Source organism: Amphiura filiformis, chromosome 3, assembly GCF_039555335.1.
Source record: "Amphiura filiformis chromosome 3, Afil_fr2py, whole genome shotgun sequence".
NCBI lineage: Eukaryota > Metazoa > Echinodermata > Ophiuroidea > Amphilepidida > Amphiuridae > Amphiura > Amphiura filiformis.
Window position 1 is genome coordinate 82288615 of NC_092630.1, and position 21223 is coordinate 82309837.

Genomic DNA, 21223 nt, shown 5'->3' on the forward strand with positions numbered 1-21223 from the left:
ATACCTAAAAGGCCCAAAATATGGATTTTATGGACAATATATGATTCGGTGTTTGATACAAGTGTAGTGATCCTACACATGATGGAGGATCATGTGTAGATGGATCCCTGCACATAATGATGGAGGATCCCACGTGTAGTGCAGTTGCTAAGTGTGCGTTTATAGGGGAATGGGCGTTTAATGAAACAAATATGAATAATATATATATGATAGTTTTTGTATTCACAGAACCAGTGTATAGTGTATACTCCATAATTATTGTTACCAAGTGTTTAATGCTGAATGCCATTTTTTACTTCAAAAAGTATTCGGTTAGCAAATAAAAACGTATAAACTGGTGAAAGCAAGGATTGTCAATAAAATGCTAGACTTCAAGCATTCTATTTAAACTATTGCAAATCAGGCATCACCTGGTGAATACTTTTTGACTTCAACTATAGAAATGATGCCTTATATCAGTTATAAACCATTTTGTGTGTTAAATTGCCAGCACAAAACTGATGTACTTGCTAATGCCAGAAATGATAAAGCATGTAAATTAGACCAGGGGTAAATTTCACGATGAGGTCTTCTTGATACAGCTCAACACCAAGGTGACCAGATGAAATATTGGTAGTTTGTAACTTATGTTTTAAATTGCTTTTGATCCTCAATGTTGAGGTAATTCAGGTAAACCGTTCCACTCCTTGAGTGTTCTGTGTTTTAAATTAGTTCTTAAAGCAGTCTTTTGATGTAGAGATTTCAATAAAAACTGCGCTGCGAGTCTGATGAGTAGGAGTTGAGATACAATGCATCATAAGTCCTTGCATCTATTCAAGTTCAAACCCATCGTAACTCTAGCATATAAATGTAAAACTCATGGTTAAGTCTTGCAATGCATCCTAGCTCTTTGTGAAATCCACCCCTAGTCTCATCTTTGCTCAATCAGCCAAATGAGATGTAAGATTCACCATGGTGTAAGTCTTGCAATGCATCCTAACTCTTTGTGAAATCCACCCCTAGTCTCATCTTTGCTCAATCAGCCAAATGAGATGTGAGATTCACCATGGTGTAAGTCTTGCAATGCATCCTAACTCTTTGTGAAATCCACCCTTAGTCTCATCTTTGCTCAATCAGCCAAATGAGATGTAAGATTCACCATGGTGTAAGTCTTGCAATGCATCCTAACTCTTTGTGAAATCCACCCCTAGTCTCATCTTTGCTCAATCAGCCAAATGAGATGTAAGATTCACCATGGTGTAAGTCTTGCAATGCATCCTAACTCTTTGTGAAATCCACCCTTAGTCTCATCTTTGCTCAATCAGTCAAATGAGATGTAAGATTCACCATGGTGTAAGTCTTGCAATGCATCCTAACTCTTTGTGAAATCCACCCCTAGTCTCATCTTTGCTCAATCAGCCAAATGAGATGTAAGATTCACCATGGTGTAAGTCTTGCAATGCATCCTAACTCTTTGTGAAATCCACCCTTAGTCTCATCTTTGCTCAATCAGCCAAATGAGATGTAAGATTCACCATGGTGTAAGTCTTGCAATGCATCCTAACTCTTTGTGAAATCCACCCCTAGTCTCATCTTTGCTCAATCAGCCAAATAAGATGTAAGATTCACCATGGTTTAAGACTTGCAATGCATCCTAACTCTTTGTGAAATCCACCCCTAGTCTCATCTTTGCTCAATCAGCCAAATGAGATGTAAGATTCACCATGGTGTAAGTCTTGCAATGCATCCTAACTCTTTGTGAAACCCACCCTTAGTCTCATCTTTGCTCAATCAGCCAAATGAGATGTAAGATTCATCATGGTGCCACTCCTTGAGTGTTCTGTGTTTTAAATTAGTTCTTAAAGCAGTCTTTTGATGTAGAGATTTCAATAAAAACTTCGCTGTGAGTCTGATGAGTAGGAGTTGAGATACAATGCATCATAAGTCCTTGCATCTATTCAAGTTCAAACCCATCGTAACTCTAGCATATAAATGTAAAACTCATGGTTAAGTCTTGCAATGCATCCTAGCTCTTTGTGAAATCCACCCCTAGTCTCATCTTTGCTCAATCAGCCAAATGAGATGTAAGATTCACCATGGTGTAAGTCTTGCAATGCATCCTAACTCTTTGTGAAATCCACCCCTAGTCTCATCTTTGCTCAATCAGCCAAATGAGATGTGAGATTCACCATGGTGTAAGTCTTGCAATGCATCCTAACTCTTTGTGAAATCCACCCTTAGTCTCATCTTTGCTCAATCAGCCAAATGAGATGTAAGATTCACCATGGTGTAAGTCTTGCAATGCATCCTAACTCTTTGTGAAATCCACCCCTAGTCTCATCTTTGCTCAATCAGCCAAATGAGATGTAAGATTCACCATGGTGTAAGTCTTGCAATGCATCCTAACTCTTTGTGAAATCCACCCTTAGTCTCATCTTTGCTCAATCAGTCAAATGAGATGTAAGATTCACCATGGTGTAAGTCTTGCAATGCATCCTAACTCTTTGTGAAATCCACCCCTAGTCTCATCTTTGCTCAATCAGCCAAATGAGATGTAAGATTCACCATGGTGTAAGTCTTGCAATGCATCCTAACTCTTTGTGAAATCCACCCTTAGTCTCATCTTTGCTCAATCAGCCAAATGAGATGTAAGATTCACCATGGTGTAAGTCTTGCAATGCATCCTAACTCTTTGTGAAATCCACCCCTAGTCTCATCTTTGCTCAATCAGCCAAATAAGATGTAAGATTCACCATGGTTTAAGACTTGCAATGCATCCTAACTCTTTGTGAAATCCACCCCTAGTCTCATCTTTGCTCAATCAGCCAAATGAGATGTAAGATTCACCATGGTGTAAGTCTTGCAATGCATCCTAACTCTTTGTGAAACCCACCCTTAGTCTCATCTTTGCTCAATCAGCCAAATGAGATGTAAGATTCATCATGGTGTAAGTCTTGCAATGCATCCTAACTCTTTGTGAAATCCACCCCTAGTCTCATCTTTGCTCAATCAGCCAAATAAGATGTAAGATTCACCATGGTTTAAGACTTGCAATGCATCCTAACTCTTTGTGAAATCCACCCCTAGTCTCATCTTTGCTCAATCAGCCAAATGAGATGTAAGATTCACCATGGTGTAAGTCTTGCAATGCATCCTAACTCTTTGTGAAATCCACCCCTAGTCTCATCTTTGCTCAATCAGCCATATAAGATGCTGATAATTCAAGACTTGAGTCAATCTGGACATCCATTACATTATACATCAGCAAATACACAAAAATTGTGAAGCCGGCTTAAAATACCATGTATGCAATGTATAAATGTCAAGTAATCTGAATTTATTTCAAAATGTTGTATTCAGGGTAATAATAATAACTCACAACTTCACCATTCATTTTGTCTCAGGAGTATCAACTGTGCAGGTAAACCTGAGACTATTGAGATGGCACTGATACTGACAAGTTGTTTGTTTGTCATTATCAAGACAGATCACTTATGTTAAGAATTGTGACTGATCTATCAAGTAATGGCCATAATAATCAAGTAATCACAACAATCATTAATGTTGAAAGCACTTCTGCATGGTTTAAAGGTAAAATTTAACATCTAGTAAATGAAGCACTTAGAAAAAGAAACATGAATTTAACATGAGTATGGATATAGCTCGTATTGGGGAAAGAAAGTTGAATGACTGTAGTAAGCTTAGTCTCGGAAGTCTCTTAATGACAGGAATGTTATTTCCTCTGTGGTAACATCCCTAAAATGGCATTATATCTCACTAACATTTTGTCATTAACTAAACAAATCCCTAGACACCTTAGTGAATGTTGTCAATCAATCAAAACAAAACCCTACATGGTTCTCTTACAACCTGTCAAAGCAGTGATTATATTACCCGATACTCATTCATTTATTAGTCAATATCTACATTATACATGAAAAGATTTGATGAAAGGAATTATGTTAGCAGAGAAAAGATCCCTATATAGATGAGCTAATTAGATGGTTACAATAGCGTGAGCTAAATTTGTTTGTGTAGACAAAATAAATGCTGCTAATGTTAGAGTATAAGAAATTATTTGGGGCATCATGTACACTTCAAAACAAAATCTCTGGTTGTCATAGCAGTAATAGGCATGATTTATTCACAAGGCAGCCATTTATGAACTGAGTATCATTTCACTATTCTTGGGCACAGCAGCTGAAGGAGTGTCCAGTTATGCTTTGCGGTGCCACAAAATAGGTCTGAATGTGCCATAGAAAATATACACAAAATCCCTCACTGCAACTTTCAATTACTTCAGGGGTGCTTATGACTTTTGTTTGAAAAAGTATAACCCCTAAAGTAGTATAAACTATCCATATAGTTCTCGATATCTACGTGGCTCTTCCATATATTTTATATACATTTACTATGGAGCAAGTAGATACACTGCAATGCATGATGGGATACTTCCTTCAGCTGCTGTGATTTTTGTGTAAGTTTCATTAATCAAGATGTGTCTGGGCTTATTTTAACAGTCAAATGATTACTCAATAAATGTTGCTCTGTGAATTATGACAGCGCATATTGGTTTTAATTAGGAAAGCAAAATCTGTCCATTTGAACCTATATGGACTTGTTCTGCCTCTTTAACCACACTGACATAATATACTGCTTTATTTCGGCAGACATGCATGTGGCTGGGTTAGCTTCATTGCTCACACAAGAATGTGCAATGCAATTGGAAGTGGCTAATGATCCCAGATGGGCTTTAAGCAAATTGATGATGCTCTGATACTGATGGTGAATGGATGTTTTTGAAGAAAGCAGGACAGTGATGACAAGTAATAGCCTTTCCTGGTCTAGATTATTTCACATCAGTGCTATAGATGGTAGACTGCAACAGAGTGTATTCAGTCAATACACCTGTCATCTCAGCTTTGTGTATAATGTATCCATATGTGGCAAACAACCTGTAAGCTTACCTATGGATACACACAAAATCTAGATAACTACACCATCCAGAATGAGTTCCTCCTCACCTTACAAACAGTCTGATTCAAACATCTCGTCTCTCGTTATTTGGGTAAACCAAGCATCATCAATACACATGGAACACATTTCTTCCTATTTCTACAAAATCCATGACTTTACTCTGTATCTATTGAGCTGACAGAGTAATGTAGAAACTATTGATTCAAAGCATTCTCGGAAAGCTTTTTTTAATTAAAGTTTGTGATGACAAAGGTGGAAATGAGAACAGAATACAATGCTCTACTTTCACTGAGTAAAGACAAATTCATGATACTAATTCAGGGTATAGCAATAACCTAATTATATGTACCTACAAAGGAGATTCTAGTGAACCAGTAAATTATGGAGTTTATATAATGCCTTGAAAACATGAACAACAGAATTATTTTTCAAGATAATTTTTTGGGGTAAGTAATGTCTATGCAATTGGCTGAATGAAAAGCAATTATTTTCTGCATATTAAAAATGGAGCAAGCATTTTTTTTATAGATTGTTTAAAATAGGATAAGGCAGATAATTTTGGCATAAAACTGAGGTAATGGCAAAATGGTGTATAAGTACAAATATTATTTGCATGTGTAGTATTAAATAATGCGCACAAAATATGCAACATTGGCACATCTGTTTCAAAGGTTCAAGAATTTAGCATGCTTTAATGGATTGGTGCATGATTTTTTATTCACAATGAGGAATAGAGGCATTGTTTCAGCAAGACGGTGCATGCCTAAGTGTAATCATTATTAATTTTTGCCCAGGGCGCTGTCTCACTTGGTACAAATAATTATAGTGCATTGTATACCTGAATGTGGAGTAGATGTGAAGATTGGGTATTTAATTACTACTCGAAAATGAACCAATCTTAGTGCATTGCTCCACAGGGTTGACGCAGAAATGTTTTTTAAAGTATATTTTAAATTTTTTAATTTCAGACTGTTTGTTTTGGACTGAAAAGTGCACTGACCTTAGATCAAAGAAACCTAAGTTCATACTTAGAAACTTTGCGCGTGAGATGAGCGATGTCGCCAGGTCTGAACGCTGTACCTGCATCAGCTGAATTCAAGCACGCTTAGATAGCAGAGGCATGGAATATTCCAATCTGTGTGTTATTAATCTATGCCTAAGTTGCTATGATTACAAAATTGTGTTTTGAAGTGATACATTCAGGAGTTTATTATACTACGCATATGATATATAGAATGGTTCTTGTCTATTTATACAAACTGCTTACTATCGTAAACTTCCAAACATAAGACTTATGTAAGAAAAAGTCTTATTATGAAATGGACTGAGTTTTGTACTTCTCATGTTTCTGTATATTGCATCTTTTAATGCAATGCCACATACGCAAGAACTTGATAATTTCACTGCCTGTTTTAGTTACAACAGCAATGTGAAATTTTCAGTAGAATTATTCACAACACTACGTTTCAAATCCAAAAGTTGTTGAGAATTTTTTTATCATATTCCATGAATATTGAAAATTAAACATTTTGTACTTGTAGTCATGGTAGTGGATGTTTGTTGTACATGATAAATGAAATGCAGTATGGTATACCATCAATTTCTCTCCATCACATTGTAAAACATCCACTTCCATTTTTCAATATATTTAATTTTCAATAAAGTTGTTTTCACATTTGTGACATGGCGTATTAGTGTGTTATTGTTAAATGAATAAAAAGGATGTATATCTTTACCAGCTTGGTTAGAGCTCCCTGGAAAAAGAAATAAAATAAAATAAAACATAAAATTGAATGGTAAACATGAGAAATCAAAACTGGGTCAAATGATTATAATGGTATCAGAATGTTGTTAACCATTACCTTTTAAAGTAGAAAAGTATTTCTTAAAAAAACAAAATTATTCACAACTTAATAATAAAATATTAAAATATCCATTTCACCCATCACATCAATACATGGCAGATGTCTAGAAAAATGAACTTTCAGATTTTGAAACCAAGTTAAATATATAATAAAGCTGCTTTTATGATTTAAAGTGACTCCTCACCCAGTGATGTTGGATGTAAAATAGTTATTTTATATGACAAAGTACCAATGCCTTATCGTTTTCTTCATTTGTTCATCATTATCTTTAAATTAAGGGTTGTGGCAACTGCCATGTTTTGGTATAATGGGTCATATATGATATTATCTTAAGAGTACAAGTCATCCCCTCTATTTCTACAAAAATATAATTTTGCAAGTTCATGTGATATTGATGTAATTGTTACAAGAAAATGTAAATCCATCAAATTTGTTTCCAAATAATGCTTACAATCCCAAGTCCAGAAAATTGAGGAGCTAAGTGTCCCATATAAAAATTTTGTTTTCTTGCATCTCATAAAATTGTATCCATTGAAAAATACTACTTCTCTGAAGGTGTTGACAATTCCTGCCATTTTTAAATACTATCCAATTTAGGCTACTTCATATAATTATAATTGAGTGTTTTTCCAGAAATGTGCACCACTGTTATTTGTTTTATAGAAAACTTATTTCTGAATTTTCTGGAAATAGGAATAAAAGCAAAATCCATAAAGATGAAATATTACTTCCTGTCTTACACTGCAACTGCAGAAAGAAAGGTCTGGCAAACCCTTTTGTACATACACTCAAATACAAAAGTCACAAACTGCGTGCATTTCCAGAATTTCTTACAGATGAAAAATGATGCAATATAAATATACTACTATGCCATAGAAATTGGCAAAATATTTGACAACAACTTGAAATTGTGAAGAGACGCTGATGAAATACATGCATCGCTGAGCGAGAACGTACATGCTTACGCCTGTGGTTATTGACCTTTGATGGAGACAGTGAAATATCTTGCAGCAATATGATTGCAACTCAGCATTGTGGAAAGGAAATCACTTACTCATTGTAATATGGTTCTTTTAATTTGATCAAATTATATAAAGCTACCTTGCTCATTTGAAGTTCTTTAGATGTAGGGGATTTTACAGTTGTTGCAACTGGGTGTACAGCAATTATAAACAAATTGGATTTGATTGTGAAATGCTTGTCCTGTAGCACATTTATAAATTGCTTAATAAAAGCAGCACTAAACTTTGTATAAGCTTTTGCCAAATAGCAAAGCAAAGCACTTTGGCTCTTAATTCAAAATTAATCACTGAAAGGTGATTAAAAGGGGGTTGAACCATTGAAGGTCAACATTTAAACACTTTCAATTAGTATGTTTCTACTGGGCACTAAGTTGGTAGAATGAGGCAAGGTGATACAAGGTAACAACGCTGGGTAGGTATCACCATATCAGACCAAGTAGAAGAGCATCAGGTTCAAAATACCAGTTGATGCATTGTAACATCATCATCAACAGTCATACATTTTGAACTGGTTTTCAGTACCAGATTACTGGAAGGTCCATGGTAGGTTAAAGATCACAGTAGTACATTACACAAAATGTGTTTCCTGTACTTCCTGTGTATGCAAGAAGCAAGATACATCTTTTGCACACAAGTGGAAAATACTGGTTTACTGGGGAATTGGTTTTAAGGAACAATTAGCACACAGGGCATACATTTAACAGGCTTGATTTGTTGCAGCTGTACCTTGCTGGCTCTTTCAGGGCTGTAAGGTCAAGAAATATTGGGGCAGTCATCAAGTATTGGGGTAGCTCAAAATAGGCCCTATGTACCGCCTGCTCTCACCCTGCTCCAGGTAAAGCTTTAAATACTTGGGAACAACGCTGTGGTAATACAGGGTGCTTAGTAGAAACATACCAATAGTTTGCTAAATCAGTTAAGATATAAATTTAAACTAAATTAAGATTCTAATCCTGGATATAGTATTATAAATTTAAACTAATTTCCACAAATAAGTCGGCAAAAAGAGTGTATTGAACTTTGAGGTTAGAGCCTAGATGCACACACTGTGTGTGTCATCATATGACAGCTTGAGAGCTGCTAACATGATAAATACTCACCTATTTCTTCTGAGAAGCATTTGAGTTGCACTTGAAGTCGACCACTTGGTTTTAAATCCAGCTGCATCAAGAACAAATAATGCCAAATAGATGTTAGAAAAGGTTAAATATTGGCATTGTGTACATATTGAATTACAGAGCTACTGATTACAAACTAGACCACATACTTGCCAATTTTAGATGATAAATGATAAAAATTATACTCTCTTATAATAAATTGATGTTTCACATATCAAAAGTCACATTTCTTCTGTAGCTGAACATAGTCTTAATAAGAAAGGTACCCTAGAAAACTAAATACATGTATAAGTAATGCCATAAAATGCACACATTTTAAGCTATTTTACAAGTCTTAATTTAAGCAATTAGTTAATTTTATCTAAATAATCATATTTATAAACAATAAGTAAGTAAATACAAGAATGCATCTACTGCAAAATGGCAACAAATGCAGATATGATGTTCTTGCACTAAGTCCACCATTTGTAATATTTAGCTTTTTAATTAATTACATTTCATGATATTTCATTATTAATCCCACTGAGCGTTATGAAAGATCAGGGGAAATTCACACCATGCTTATGATTTTTAATTATACTAAATGCAAGGTATACATGTATACTGTTGACCATTCATAATTTTAGTATAGGCTCTATGATAATTCAACACTGTACAAACATTAATTTCAAATAATTTCTAATATATTGAAAATCATCCCTGGAGCTTGGAATTTAACTCACCCAATCAATACCTCTGAACATCATTTAAGGTGCAATAACAACATTTATTATTTTTATACCTGAAACTGAATGATCACTACAGGTCATTCACTTCATAATCATACGTTACTTAGCAAAAAGTGTTCTTGCTGTCCTGTATGTGAAACCCTCACTTCAAAGAAAACTGGTTCTTAAAAATTGAAGAATCCCGAAGTAGTCCCTTTTTTTGTTCTTTGTAGAACATAATGTATCTCAAAGATTCCCATCTAAAAGGAATCAACAAGTATTGTTCTTCAATATTGCAATTTAATATTCAATTTAACAATAATGCAATTTCTTGTTGTACCCTCTACCTAATTCCTTGGATCAGAAAAAATAGAAAACAGAATATTTTCAATTATCATGCTACAAAAAAAAAAGCTCAAAGCATGAGTATCCAAGTTAAGATATGTCCACAATAAACAGTTCTTTTTCTTGTGTGCACCGGAAATATAGCAATCTACAGATGCGCAGCCTGGAGGCAGCCGATTCAATCTCTTAGATTTGATATCTAAGATTACAGTGTGGTAATGAGCATCATAAATAAACCCAAGATTTCCACAGAAATTAGATTTTGCTGAGTGCTTTTGGGCATTGTGAGAACTCGTAGGCGGAGTGTGTTTTGGCGAGTGTAATTTCACAATAGCATTTCACTCCAGTATCTTGTTTCTAGGAATGATTTATAAGGGATAAGATACTCTTCATGTTGCACATTTGGCACCTACCTAATAGTGAAGACAACTGACAATAGTAAGTTTATTCAGCATCGAAGTGGTTACGTAATTCTCTTGGTTACCGGATCACCCTACTTTGGTATGCCTTGAGTGCCATATACTTTATGTGGTGATCATTTCGATCGTGGTTCATTACTCTAGCGCGTGATCCCGTTAACATAGTAACATTACGTAACTTTGATACTGAATTAAATTGAAATATTTTTGCTATATTACATTTAGAACCTCTATCCTACCTCAGTCTTGGCTACCAACTACCTAAAAAAGTCATAATGTGAAAAAGAAACACAAAGGTACTTACAACCTTCATGCAAACTACCCGTCTGCCAAAGAAAGGTTAACTAAATGAAAAGAACTTCGCTAACTCACAAACCTTCATGTTTCATGCATACTTACCCATGTACTTTTGATGTCGCCATTTGTGCCACACATTTTAGCTAAGTCATGTACTTTCATACTACATTCACACAGATACTTGTTTGGTTTGTTTTTGATGATGACTTGGATGACACGGCCATCGTAGAGATGTGAATCAAAGCATTTGTTCCAATCTGGGAATACTGTCTTCCTTCTCTGTACAAGCTGAGTACCTCCACCTGCCAAGGGAATTGATATAGCATTAAATCTTGTACATAGGAAGTATTGACTTCAAATTATAAGAAAAAAGTCCCTTTTAGTCAAATCAAATAAAGAAATTCCAAGAAATCTGTGTGTAAAATGGAACAAACATCATTTGAGGCTAGGGTATCCTCATTTTGGTTTACCATTAATATGAATTTTGTGAAAGTGCTTTCATGCATGTAACAACTTGTAACTCACATGGGCTTTCATGACTGCTCAAGAAAGACCCATGTAACAGTTCAATCTTTAATAGAGCGATCTACTTTCAAAAACAAGTCTCCCAATTTAGCAAGCAAAAGGGATGCACATTCTCCTCTTTAGATCACATTGTAATTCTATACAGAAAACAAAATTACATTACACATTGATGAGTAAAATTTGCACTGACTGTAAAGTGAGTGCTTTTTATGTTATTTAGTCAGTTTTTTATTTCCATGGAGTTTCAACAATACCAAGATAAAAAATATATCCTTAAAAGATGTTAGAATCTCAAAATTGGGGCACATTATTGACCTTATATGCTTTCCTCAAGTCCTATCTACTTGTCTGAGTTACCTCTAAATGGTCAATTGTAACTTAATTCCCCATTCCATGTTTTCGGAGCATGAACCATGACGGACCCTACGGATATCTCGAGAGATTGCTTAATCAATACTCCTCTCCAACCAAGCGATTGCCATTTCATGATATTCAAATTGGCAGTGCTGCACCACCATTTTGCACACACCAAAATCATTAGATCCTTTAAGTGCATCTCTGGTGAACATTATACAGTATACAAAGTTACATAGAAGCCAATAGCACCTGTGCACCTGATGGCACACATTACATTACTATAGAGCTATTGGCTTTCTATCCATTTCAAAAAGTATAACTATATAGGAGCAGCAGTAGCCTATATTTCACTGTGTTGTAAGGCATCTATAATGACTTCAAATGAGGAATACTGCAACAGCTACAGTACACATGCTAATCAAAGAATACTAACTGCCTAAAACATAAGGATGCTCACTAAAGAAGTTATTCGACTGAGACTATAACTTATGAAACTGGATCACTGGTTGTCCTGTGCCAAATTAGATATTGATAACCTTACAAGATTCAATGTAAAACAGGGAACCATACAACAGGGAACAGTATGTGAGCATACAAGCATGAAATTGGGTAACTAAACCCCCATGTGCCCTTTTCTTGTGGGGCCAAGACTTCATTAGTTACCAAGTCTAATTGAGAACAGATAACAGTTTTGAAGGGAATATGCTATGGGATATTGACTTGAGCAGGATCCTATGGTGCTTGCAGTATATTTTGATATAGTGTGCAGAAGTTTAAAATCTTGTATATATATTACCTCCAGGAATTGCTTGGAAAAGGCCAAAGAGAATGTATGATGGCTCTTACATTGGATAATGTTATACTGTATGGTGTCTAGAGAATTGCACTAACAATGTATATGCTCCTAGATGTTGTGACTCTTACATTGATTGAATACTGTTCTAATGTATGGTGTCCAGAGGATTGTACTAACAATGTATATGCTCCTAGATGTTGTGACTCTTACATTGATTGAATATTGTTCTAATGTATGGTGTCCAGCGGATTGCATTGACAATGCATAATGCTCTTAGATGTTGGGGCTCTTACATTGATTGAATACTGTTCTAATGTATGGTGTCCAGAGGATTGCATTGACAATGCATATGCTCTTAGATGTTGTGACTCTTACATTGATTTAATACTCTTCTAATGTATAGTGTCCAGAGGATTGCATTGACAATGTATATGCTCCTAGATGTTGTGACTCTTACATTGATTGAATACTGTTCTAATGTATGGTGTCCAGAGGATTGCATTGACAATACATATGCTCTTAGATGTTGTGACTCTTACATTGATTGAATACTGTTCTAATGTATGGTGTCCAGAGGATTGCATTGACAATGCATATGCTCTTAGATGTTGTGGCTCTTACATTGATTGAATATTGTTCTAATGTATGGTGTCCAGACGATTGCATTGACAATACATATGCTCTTAGATGTTGTGCCTCTTACATTGATTGAATATTGTTCTAATGTATGGTGTCCAGAGGATTGCATTGACAATACATAGATGTTGTGCCTCTTACATTGATTTAATACTGTTCTAATGTATGGTGTCCAGAGGATTGCATTGACAATGCATATGCTCTTAGATGTTGTGGCTCTTACATTGATTGAATACTGTTCTAATGTATGGTGTCCAGAGGATTGCATTGACAATGCATATGCTCTTAGATGTTGTGGCTCTTACATTGATTGAATACTGTTCTAATGTATGGTGTCCAGAGGATTGCATTGACAGCGCATATGCTCTTAGATGTTGGGACTCTTACATTGATTGAATACTGTTCTATTGTATGGTGTCCAGAGGATTGTATTGACAATACATATGCTCTTAGATGTTGTGACTCTTACATTGATTTAATATTGTTCTAATGTATGGTGTCCAGAGGATTGCATTGACAATGCATATGCTCTTAGATGTTGTGACTCTTACATTGATTGAATACTGTTCTAATGTATAGTGTCCAGAGGATTGTGTTGACAATACATATGCTCTTAGATGTTGTGACTCTTACATTGATTGAATACTGTTCTAACATATGGTGTCCAGAGGATTGCACATTGATTTAATACTGTTCTAATGTATAGTGTCCAGAGGATTGCATTGACAATGCATATGCTCTTAGATGTTGTGACTCTTACATTGATTGAATACTGTTCTAATGTATGGTGTCCAGAGGATTGCATTGACAATGCATATGCTCTTAGATGTTGTGACTCTTACATTGATTTAATACTGTTCTAATGTATAGTGTCCAGAGGATTGCGTTGACAATACATATGCTCTTAGATGTTGTGACTCTTACATTGATTGAATACTGTTCTAACATATGGTGTCCAGAGGATTGCATTGACAATGCATATGCTCTTAGATGTTGTGACTCTTACATTGATTTAATACTGTTCTAATGTATAGTGTCCAGATGATTGCGTTGACAATACATATGCTCTTAGATGTTGTGGCTCTTACATTGATTTAATACTGTTCTAACATATGGTGTCCAGAGGATTGCATTGACAATGCATATGCTCTTAGATGCTGTGGCTCTTACATTGATTGAATACTGTTCTAATGTATGGTGTCCAGAGGATTGCATTGACAATGCATATGCTCTTAGATGTTGTGACTCTTACATTGAACAACATTTATTTTCATTTTAGACTTTTTTATAGTCTATATTTTCTTCATTTAGCAGTTGTCATGGTTGTGTGCAAATTCCTATTACTATTAGATACCTTGTAATAAAACATGATTTTAAACATTTGTATATTACTTTTCTCTGAGGGCTTGCAGCAAAATTGATATTTTATTTTCCTTGGTATGGGTTTGTGGCTAGTAGTCCGGTAATGATGATATGATGATGATGACGACCACGACGACGACGACGACGATGACGATGATGATGATGATGATGATGATGATAATGATGATGATGAACAAATCAAATCAAATCAAAGATGATAATGATGACGATGATGATGATGATGATGATGATGATGATGATTAATACACAAACGAAAAAGAGGAACAAACATGCCTAGCATGTAATTCTATTTTTAACATGGAAAAATTTGACCTCTTATCTACTTGCAAACTGAGATTATGCATATGTTATCTCTTCAATAAACATTGTAAAAGTCGATTTGGCCTTAAAAAAAATATGTCACATGTTGTTCGGATTATAAAGACACAGTTTGTTGACCCTATAATGTTTGTGCACTCATAAATTAACCTCTGAGTGTATTTGGTATAAATGCATGATCTTCTATAACAACAGGTTAACTTTCTTGTTGAATGGAGGCCTCGAGGTCACTGAACTGTGTATTTGGAGATGATGTATTTTTTGGGTCATAGCACACGTGTTAAGCAAAAACATATACATGAGAAGTAAACAGGTTACATCTTCTCTGCTGTGACTGATACCATAGAAACATGCTCTTTGTTTAAACATTGCAAGTAACATGAGAGGCAAACATTAATGTTTCATATTGCTTGCAACCCCCCAAAGCAATGTTGGAGCCAATACTAGACCAATTGTCCGTTCCTGTCTCAGTATCAAAACAACATTGACTGGTGGAGTGCGGGAGGGGGTGAGAATTTCATACTAAATTAAATCCCTCATCACTGCCATCATCGTCACCATCACGACTCTAATAATCATCTGACATCAGTTGTTTCTGTAAATTTAACACCACTACTAACACTGATAAGTTGATTACAGTTCTGTAATTTCAATACAATGTCAAGAAGCCATGCTAATAATGGATGGAGTTTCTTCATATTTCAAGTAACATTTTGGAAAAGAAATTTGTTTCAAAACATTAACCCTATCTAACAGCCCCACACAATACCATACAACCCGGATGACACCCCTTCAGATGGAGGAGGAGGTGGTGCATTAACTTGTTGATGATGATGCAAGAAACTGTAGACATAAGACTCTAAGGGACAGTTTCTCAAAGCATGTCTTATTGGCCAGGCTTTCTAAACCATCAGGCTTAAGTCCAATTAGTGATTAGCCCTATATACCAGTCCTTACAATTTCACATTATGCATCACCTAGAAAGTTAAATCAATAAAATGGATCCTTATTGGTAGGGCTAACCTGCTGGCCTAGGAAGCCTGATCACTAGCCAAGCTTTGAGAAATCAGACTCTGAGTGGTGCTCCTTTAAAGCTGTTTCTTATTATGTTGCGATTGTCTACAGCTTCAATAGCTTAGTGATCCACCACTGTTTGATCTTTTCCCTGAGTAATAGTATACACTTTGCAATACAAAGTAAAGACGAATAATCCATAAATAAAGCCAGTTCAAAGCCTTGATTTCCCTTGATTCCTTGTGCATGACTAGATCAAATGTTACCTTGACAATCACAATATTGACTCAAATGAAATACAAGTCTTGTAAGTTGAATGGGATATCATACTAGTGCACTAACCAATGTAAATATATATATAACCAACCATCACAGAGTGTTCAATGTACACACAAAAGAGATAATGAGAATGGTGGATCTACTAGCAGATCCAGATAATTCCTGAGGCTGAACCCTCATAAAATAGGCCAAAATACATGAATAAATCAGTGTCTTTTGAGGTATATCAGGAAATTACAGCCTTTCAGTCTCACTGGCCATTTATTGCATGTGGCCATTTTTCAAATCCTACTTAAGCCAGTTTTTTTTGGTTCAAGGAGAGCAGTGGGTAACACCTCAACTACTGTCTGTTCAATTAGCTTAGATTCTTGAATTTTTAAGATATTTAAAAAAATAAAAAATTGTGGTCAAAGTCATCAAAGAAAAGTGTTAGCACAGCCTTAGACCTAACATGATTGAAATGGCAGGACAAATGGCAGGACAGATTGGTGGACAGATTATATTTATGTTCTAATAATCAACAGGTAATTCTAAATATGACTTTGTATATATACATTACTGCATGTGGCAAAAAGCTATTGCACAGGTATATGAACAAATACCACAAAATACATCATCCATAATAATTGCAATAAAAGGGAATTACTTTACGTGGTTGAACACTGTCAGAACAAACCCATGCCATGTGTATGACCTGTATTTTCTCTTCAATTCAGGTCACTTGCTGCTGAGTTGCTGTTGCCATAATTTTCACTTTTATCTCATGCATACTTCTTCTTCTTCATACATGCTGTACCTCAATTTATGAGTATTATCACACAAGATTTACGTGCACAGTTTACCTATGCATGATTTTGGAACCTAGGATTGATTGCAGATATTAGAACTGGGGATGGTCCTTCTTTTCTTTTCTGACACTTCCGAACCACAAAACGTTGCACACACACTACCTATATCTGCACACGTTAAGCAGTGTATAGGGGAGAGAAGAAATTCTACAATTATTATATTCTGCAAAATAACTAAACATGATTGCAGGATTTCCAAACTTATAGGAACATTTTGGGAGAAAGGGAATTCTCGCCTAAGTCAAGCCCAAGGCTCATATTCTTGCAGATCATTATCTCCGGCCAGCAGCGCAATGCCTGAACCGCTAGACCACCTCACCCTCTTATGACTGTAGCATTACAATTAAACTCTTTTATCAAATTCCAGAATATATACATTCTAAATTCTATTTAAAAAATCCCTGATCCAAAACTATGCATGATTTTGCTTATTCAAATTTATCTTATTAAAATGTCAAATGTGGTCATGAAACATAAATAACGTAAAAGGTTTTCAATTTGGACCTTTTCACTTCAAGCAGGTATTTCACACTTCCAACTATTAGCACCTTCTCCTGTATATTATATGATTCTCTTTCTTAGCCACCCTATGAAAAATTCATAGAAGCAAGCCTGCAGAAATAAAATAATGGTAATGGGTTATTAAAAACAAGTCAAGTGTCTGCTTTGACAGTCCATTATGTAAATACTTAATAATATTATTGGAAGCATTGGCTCCTTTGAATTTGGGATAACATAGTGTAAACAACAACAACTAGTGCTTGTTAAAGTAGACACTATCTTTTCACTCTGAAAAATGTCAGACACCCATATTATTAGAGATGCATTTAAAACACCCCATTGCAATTTTAGTGCAAGAAAAATCTATTTTTTTCACAAAATTATTTTTAAACGGTCCTCTTTTTGGCAAAACTGCAGTCATAGCAATAGGCCTAACTGTCACCTCATGAGCTCACAGTTTATAGTCCTAAAGTGAGAATATTGTCATGAGACAGCATCTGTATACAGTTAAACTAATAATAACAATTTCCTCATTTTATTTTGTGGATGTTATACTGCAAGTATGCTATAATATTGAAAATTGTTCCTGATTGGCTGATCAAATCAGGTTCCAAGCTCCTGATTGGCTATCAAATCAGGAATTAAATAAATACTCATTGGCCGATGCATCACAAGCCCAGTCTCTTTCACAGTACTTAAAGCACACATGCAAGAGTGAAAAAGGTAGGGATAACAATTTCTGAAATACTTACTAACCTGGTGACCTAGTTTTATGGTCTCTTGAAACTAAGGTGGTAATTATGGTAGGATGAAAAATGTCTTATGGAGTTCAATCCCAATTCTAACGAAATCAATACAACTAATTATAGAGTATAATATAACATAGAAAAGGAAGGTATTTGAACGACATCTACAGTAAATCTCTGAGACACATTTTCCTGGATAAAACAACTAGGGGGGAAAAGGTTTATCTGAATTGGGTTACAATGGGATGAAGTCACACATGTTTTTTCTCATATTGCAACATTCTGTAAAGCAACCTATTTCAGACAAATAATGTATATAATATTCATTGCCTGTTATACTTCTTTCATTGAGACAGATCTATTTAGCTGTTATTAAGTAGAAATTTGGTCGCATCAATTTCAAGCAAGTAGGCCCTACATTTTAACCATTACTATATTGTCAATATACAGCCACACTCAATAATCCCACGCATGCAGCTAAGGTTCTCCCTCCTCCACCAATTCATCTGAGGATGCCTTTATAGGTCACTCTTTGCACCTGTCTGCTATATTTTGTTTACATTATCAACACTGAATGTAATGACACTGTCCTGACAAAAGTATGTAAACTTGGCTGACAATTTGTATTGTATTCATAGCCTAGATTTGCAGATAGACATGCATGGATAAGTGTATGAAGGCTATCCGTGCCAATGAGAGTACCGCCAAATTTGTGTGTCACTCATGGAGAGTAAAATTTTTTTCCAAAGCGCAGTGATTTATAGTGTGTTACACACAGGCACAATGCCTAGACAGTGAGCCACAAACCTCAGCACACTTTACAGGTTGCCACTGACCACTACGGCCCCACATCATTCCATAACCATTTAACAACAACACAGGGACCTTGCAGCTTCAAGAGCACACACCCTAAACATACCACAAATGACCTAAAAAGTTGCAACCAGGATCAACTCCCCGAGTTTCATACAGGTTACAAAGTATACCTCGGATTATTTCATTATGCGCCCTGCAAACTTGTCTATGTGGAATGAGTGGTCCCAAAAACACTCACTAAGCACTGTGTGCAAAAACCTATGTAACGTGCAAGCTTAAATAACGCTAAATATCGTTCCATTTTCCTAATTTAGAGGTACATTATTTACCCTTCAACTGCATACCTGAGCGACAAACTAATATGGTGGATTTACCATAGCATTACACACAGTAGGATTTACCATGGCATTACACACAGTAGGATTTACCATAGCATTACACACAGTAGGATTTACCATGGCATTACACACAGTACGATTTACCATGGCATTACACACAGTAGGATTTACCATGGCATTACACACAGTAGGATTTACCATGGCATTACACACAGTAGGATTTACCATGGCATTACACAGTAGGATTTACCATGGCATTACACACAGTAGGATTTACCATGGCATTACACACAGTAGGATTTACCATGGCATTACACACAGTAGGATTTACCATAGTATTACACACAGTAGGATTTACCATAGCTTTACACACAGTAGGATTTACCATGGCATTACACCCAGTAGGATTTACCATAGCATTACACACAGTAGGATTTACCATAGCATTACACACAGTACGATTTACAATGGCATTACACACAGTAGGATTTACCATAGCATTACACACAGTAGGATTTACCATAGCATTACACACAGTACGATTTACCATAGCATTACACACAGTAGGATTTACCATAGCATTACACACAGTAAGATTTACCATGGCATTACACACAGTACGATTTACCATGCCATTACACACAGTAGGATTTACCATGGCATTCCACACAGTAGGATTTACCATGGCATTACACACAGTACGATTTACCATGGCATTCCACACAGTAGGATTTACCATGGCATTCCACACAGTAGGATTTACCATGGCATTACACACAGTAGGATTTACCATGGCATTCCACACAGTAGGATTTACCATGGCATTACACACAGTACGATTTACCATGGCATTACACACAGTACGATTTACCATGGCATTCCACACATACAATTTTGAGTCGGTACTCTTTGATCCTTACTTTGTTACAAAGCCAATCTCACATTTTGATTTCCTTCCTATATGTGCAAAATTCTATCCATTAAAGTTTTATATAAAAAAAAAGAGGTCTTGAGTTTCTTGAGGACCTGAATTCTTTGATTTTTGTTTTATAGAGTCTGCAAAACAGCATATGAAGATTGATTCTACACAATCAATTCAACTGTAAGAGTGTTTTAATGGCATCTTTTCCAAAGCAATATAGCACACATCAAAAGCTTGTCCCAGTTATCAAAAATATCTGCCGATGTCCTAGTTTGGCTAGCCTGAATCCATAAACTTTACATATTGCTGTAGAATCCTTATACTGGCTGTTTGAAATCACACATTTTTGGTGCAACATTTGAGAGTAGTTTTCACAACACTGCAGGGCATGGCTTTTACAAAACTGCTTCTGTTTTTAGCAAGTTGGAAACAGTGCTTTACACCCAAGTACCGGTGCTGTATTTAACAGCATGTATTGCTCCTTTTGGTTGCTTCTACTCTTTCTGACTAGATAATTCAGTTATTATTAAATCAACATTCATCGAATATAATCAAATTGAACTCCATGGTTCATGCCACATAATCATACGGTCAATAGCTTAGACGCCAATAAATTGTACAGATAAAATTCCCTATTTGCACATGAAATTGTAATTTCATGAATTACAATTGTGAATAAAGCTTCAGTTGACTAAGCTCAAGAGTTATGAAACTGGAATCAGTTGAAGTCAAATAAATATGAAAATGATCATCCCATAAATCCATCCAGTAGTTTTTGATTTGATTCAATTGATGACCTGCATTCAGCTCTAGTCTCATTATATCCATCTCCTCCGCTTACAAACATCATCCACAATTTCAATTATTCCATCATTTTACCCTCTCTATCTTATTATATTTAGCCCAGATAGAGTTTCAGGCACCAGGTGGTTGCTCAAAGTGATTTGTCATTTTCTTATTCTGAATCAGGTGTGTTGAATTTTATGAAGATTCTTAGCAGTAATATCCAATCCAT

The 21223-nt window shown here is 35.6% G+C and overlaps 1 protein-coding gene across 7 annotated transcripts in view; it reads right to left on the minus strand.

The window, feature by feature from the left end:
* Positions 1 to 21223, minus strand: part of LOC140149264 (protein kinase C delta type-like) — a 285297-nt gene that overhangs the window by 53121 nt on the left and 210953 nt on the right. For 6 of the 7 annotated variants that reach the window (XM_072171511.1, XM_072171512.1, XM_072171516.1 and 3 more), the window contains 3 exons: positions 10832 to 11031; positions 8944 to 9004; positions 6693 to 6710 (listed from right to left, as the gene is read on the minus strand). In XM_072171511.1, the coding sequence (XP_072027612.1) occupies positions 6693 to 6710; positions 8944 to 9004; positions 10832 to 11031 (279 nt within the window). The remainder of the gene's footprint in view (positions 1 to 6692; positions 6711 to 8943; positions 9005 to 10831; positions 11032 to 21223) is intronic. The other variant, XM_072171518.1, reaches the window with a different exon arrangement.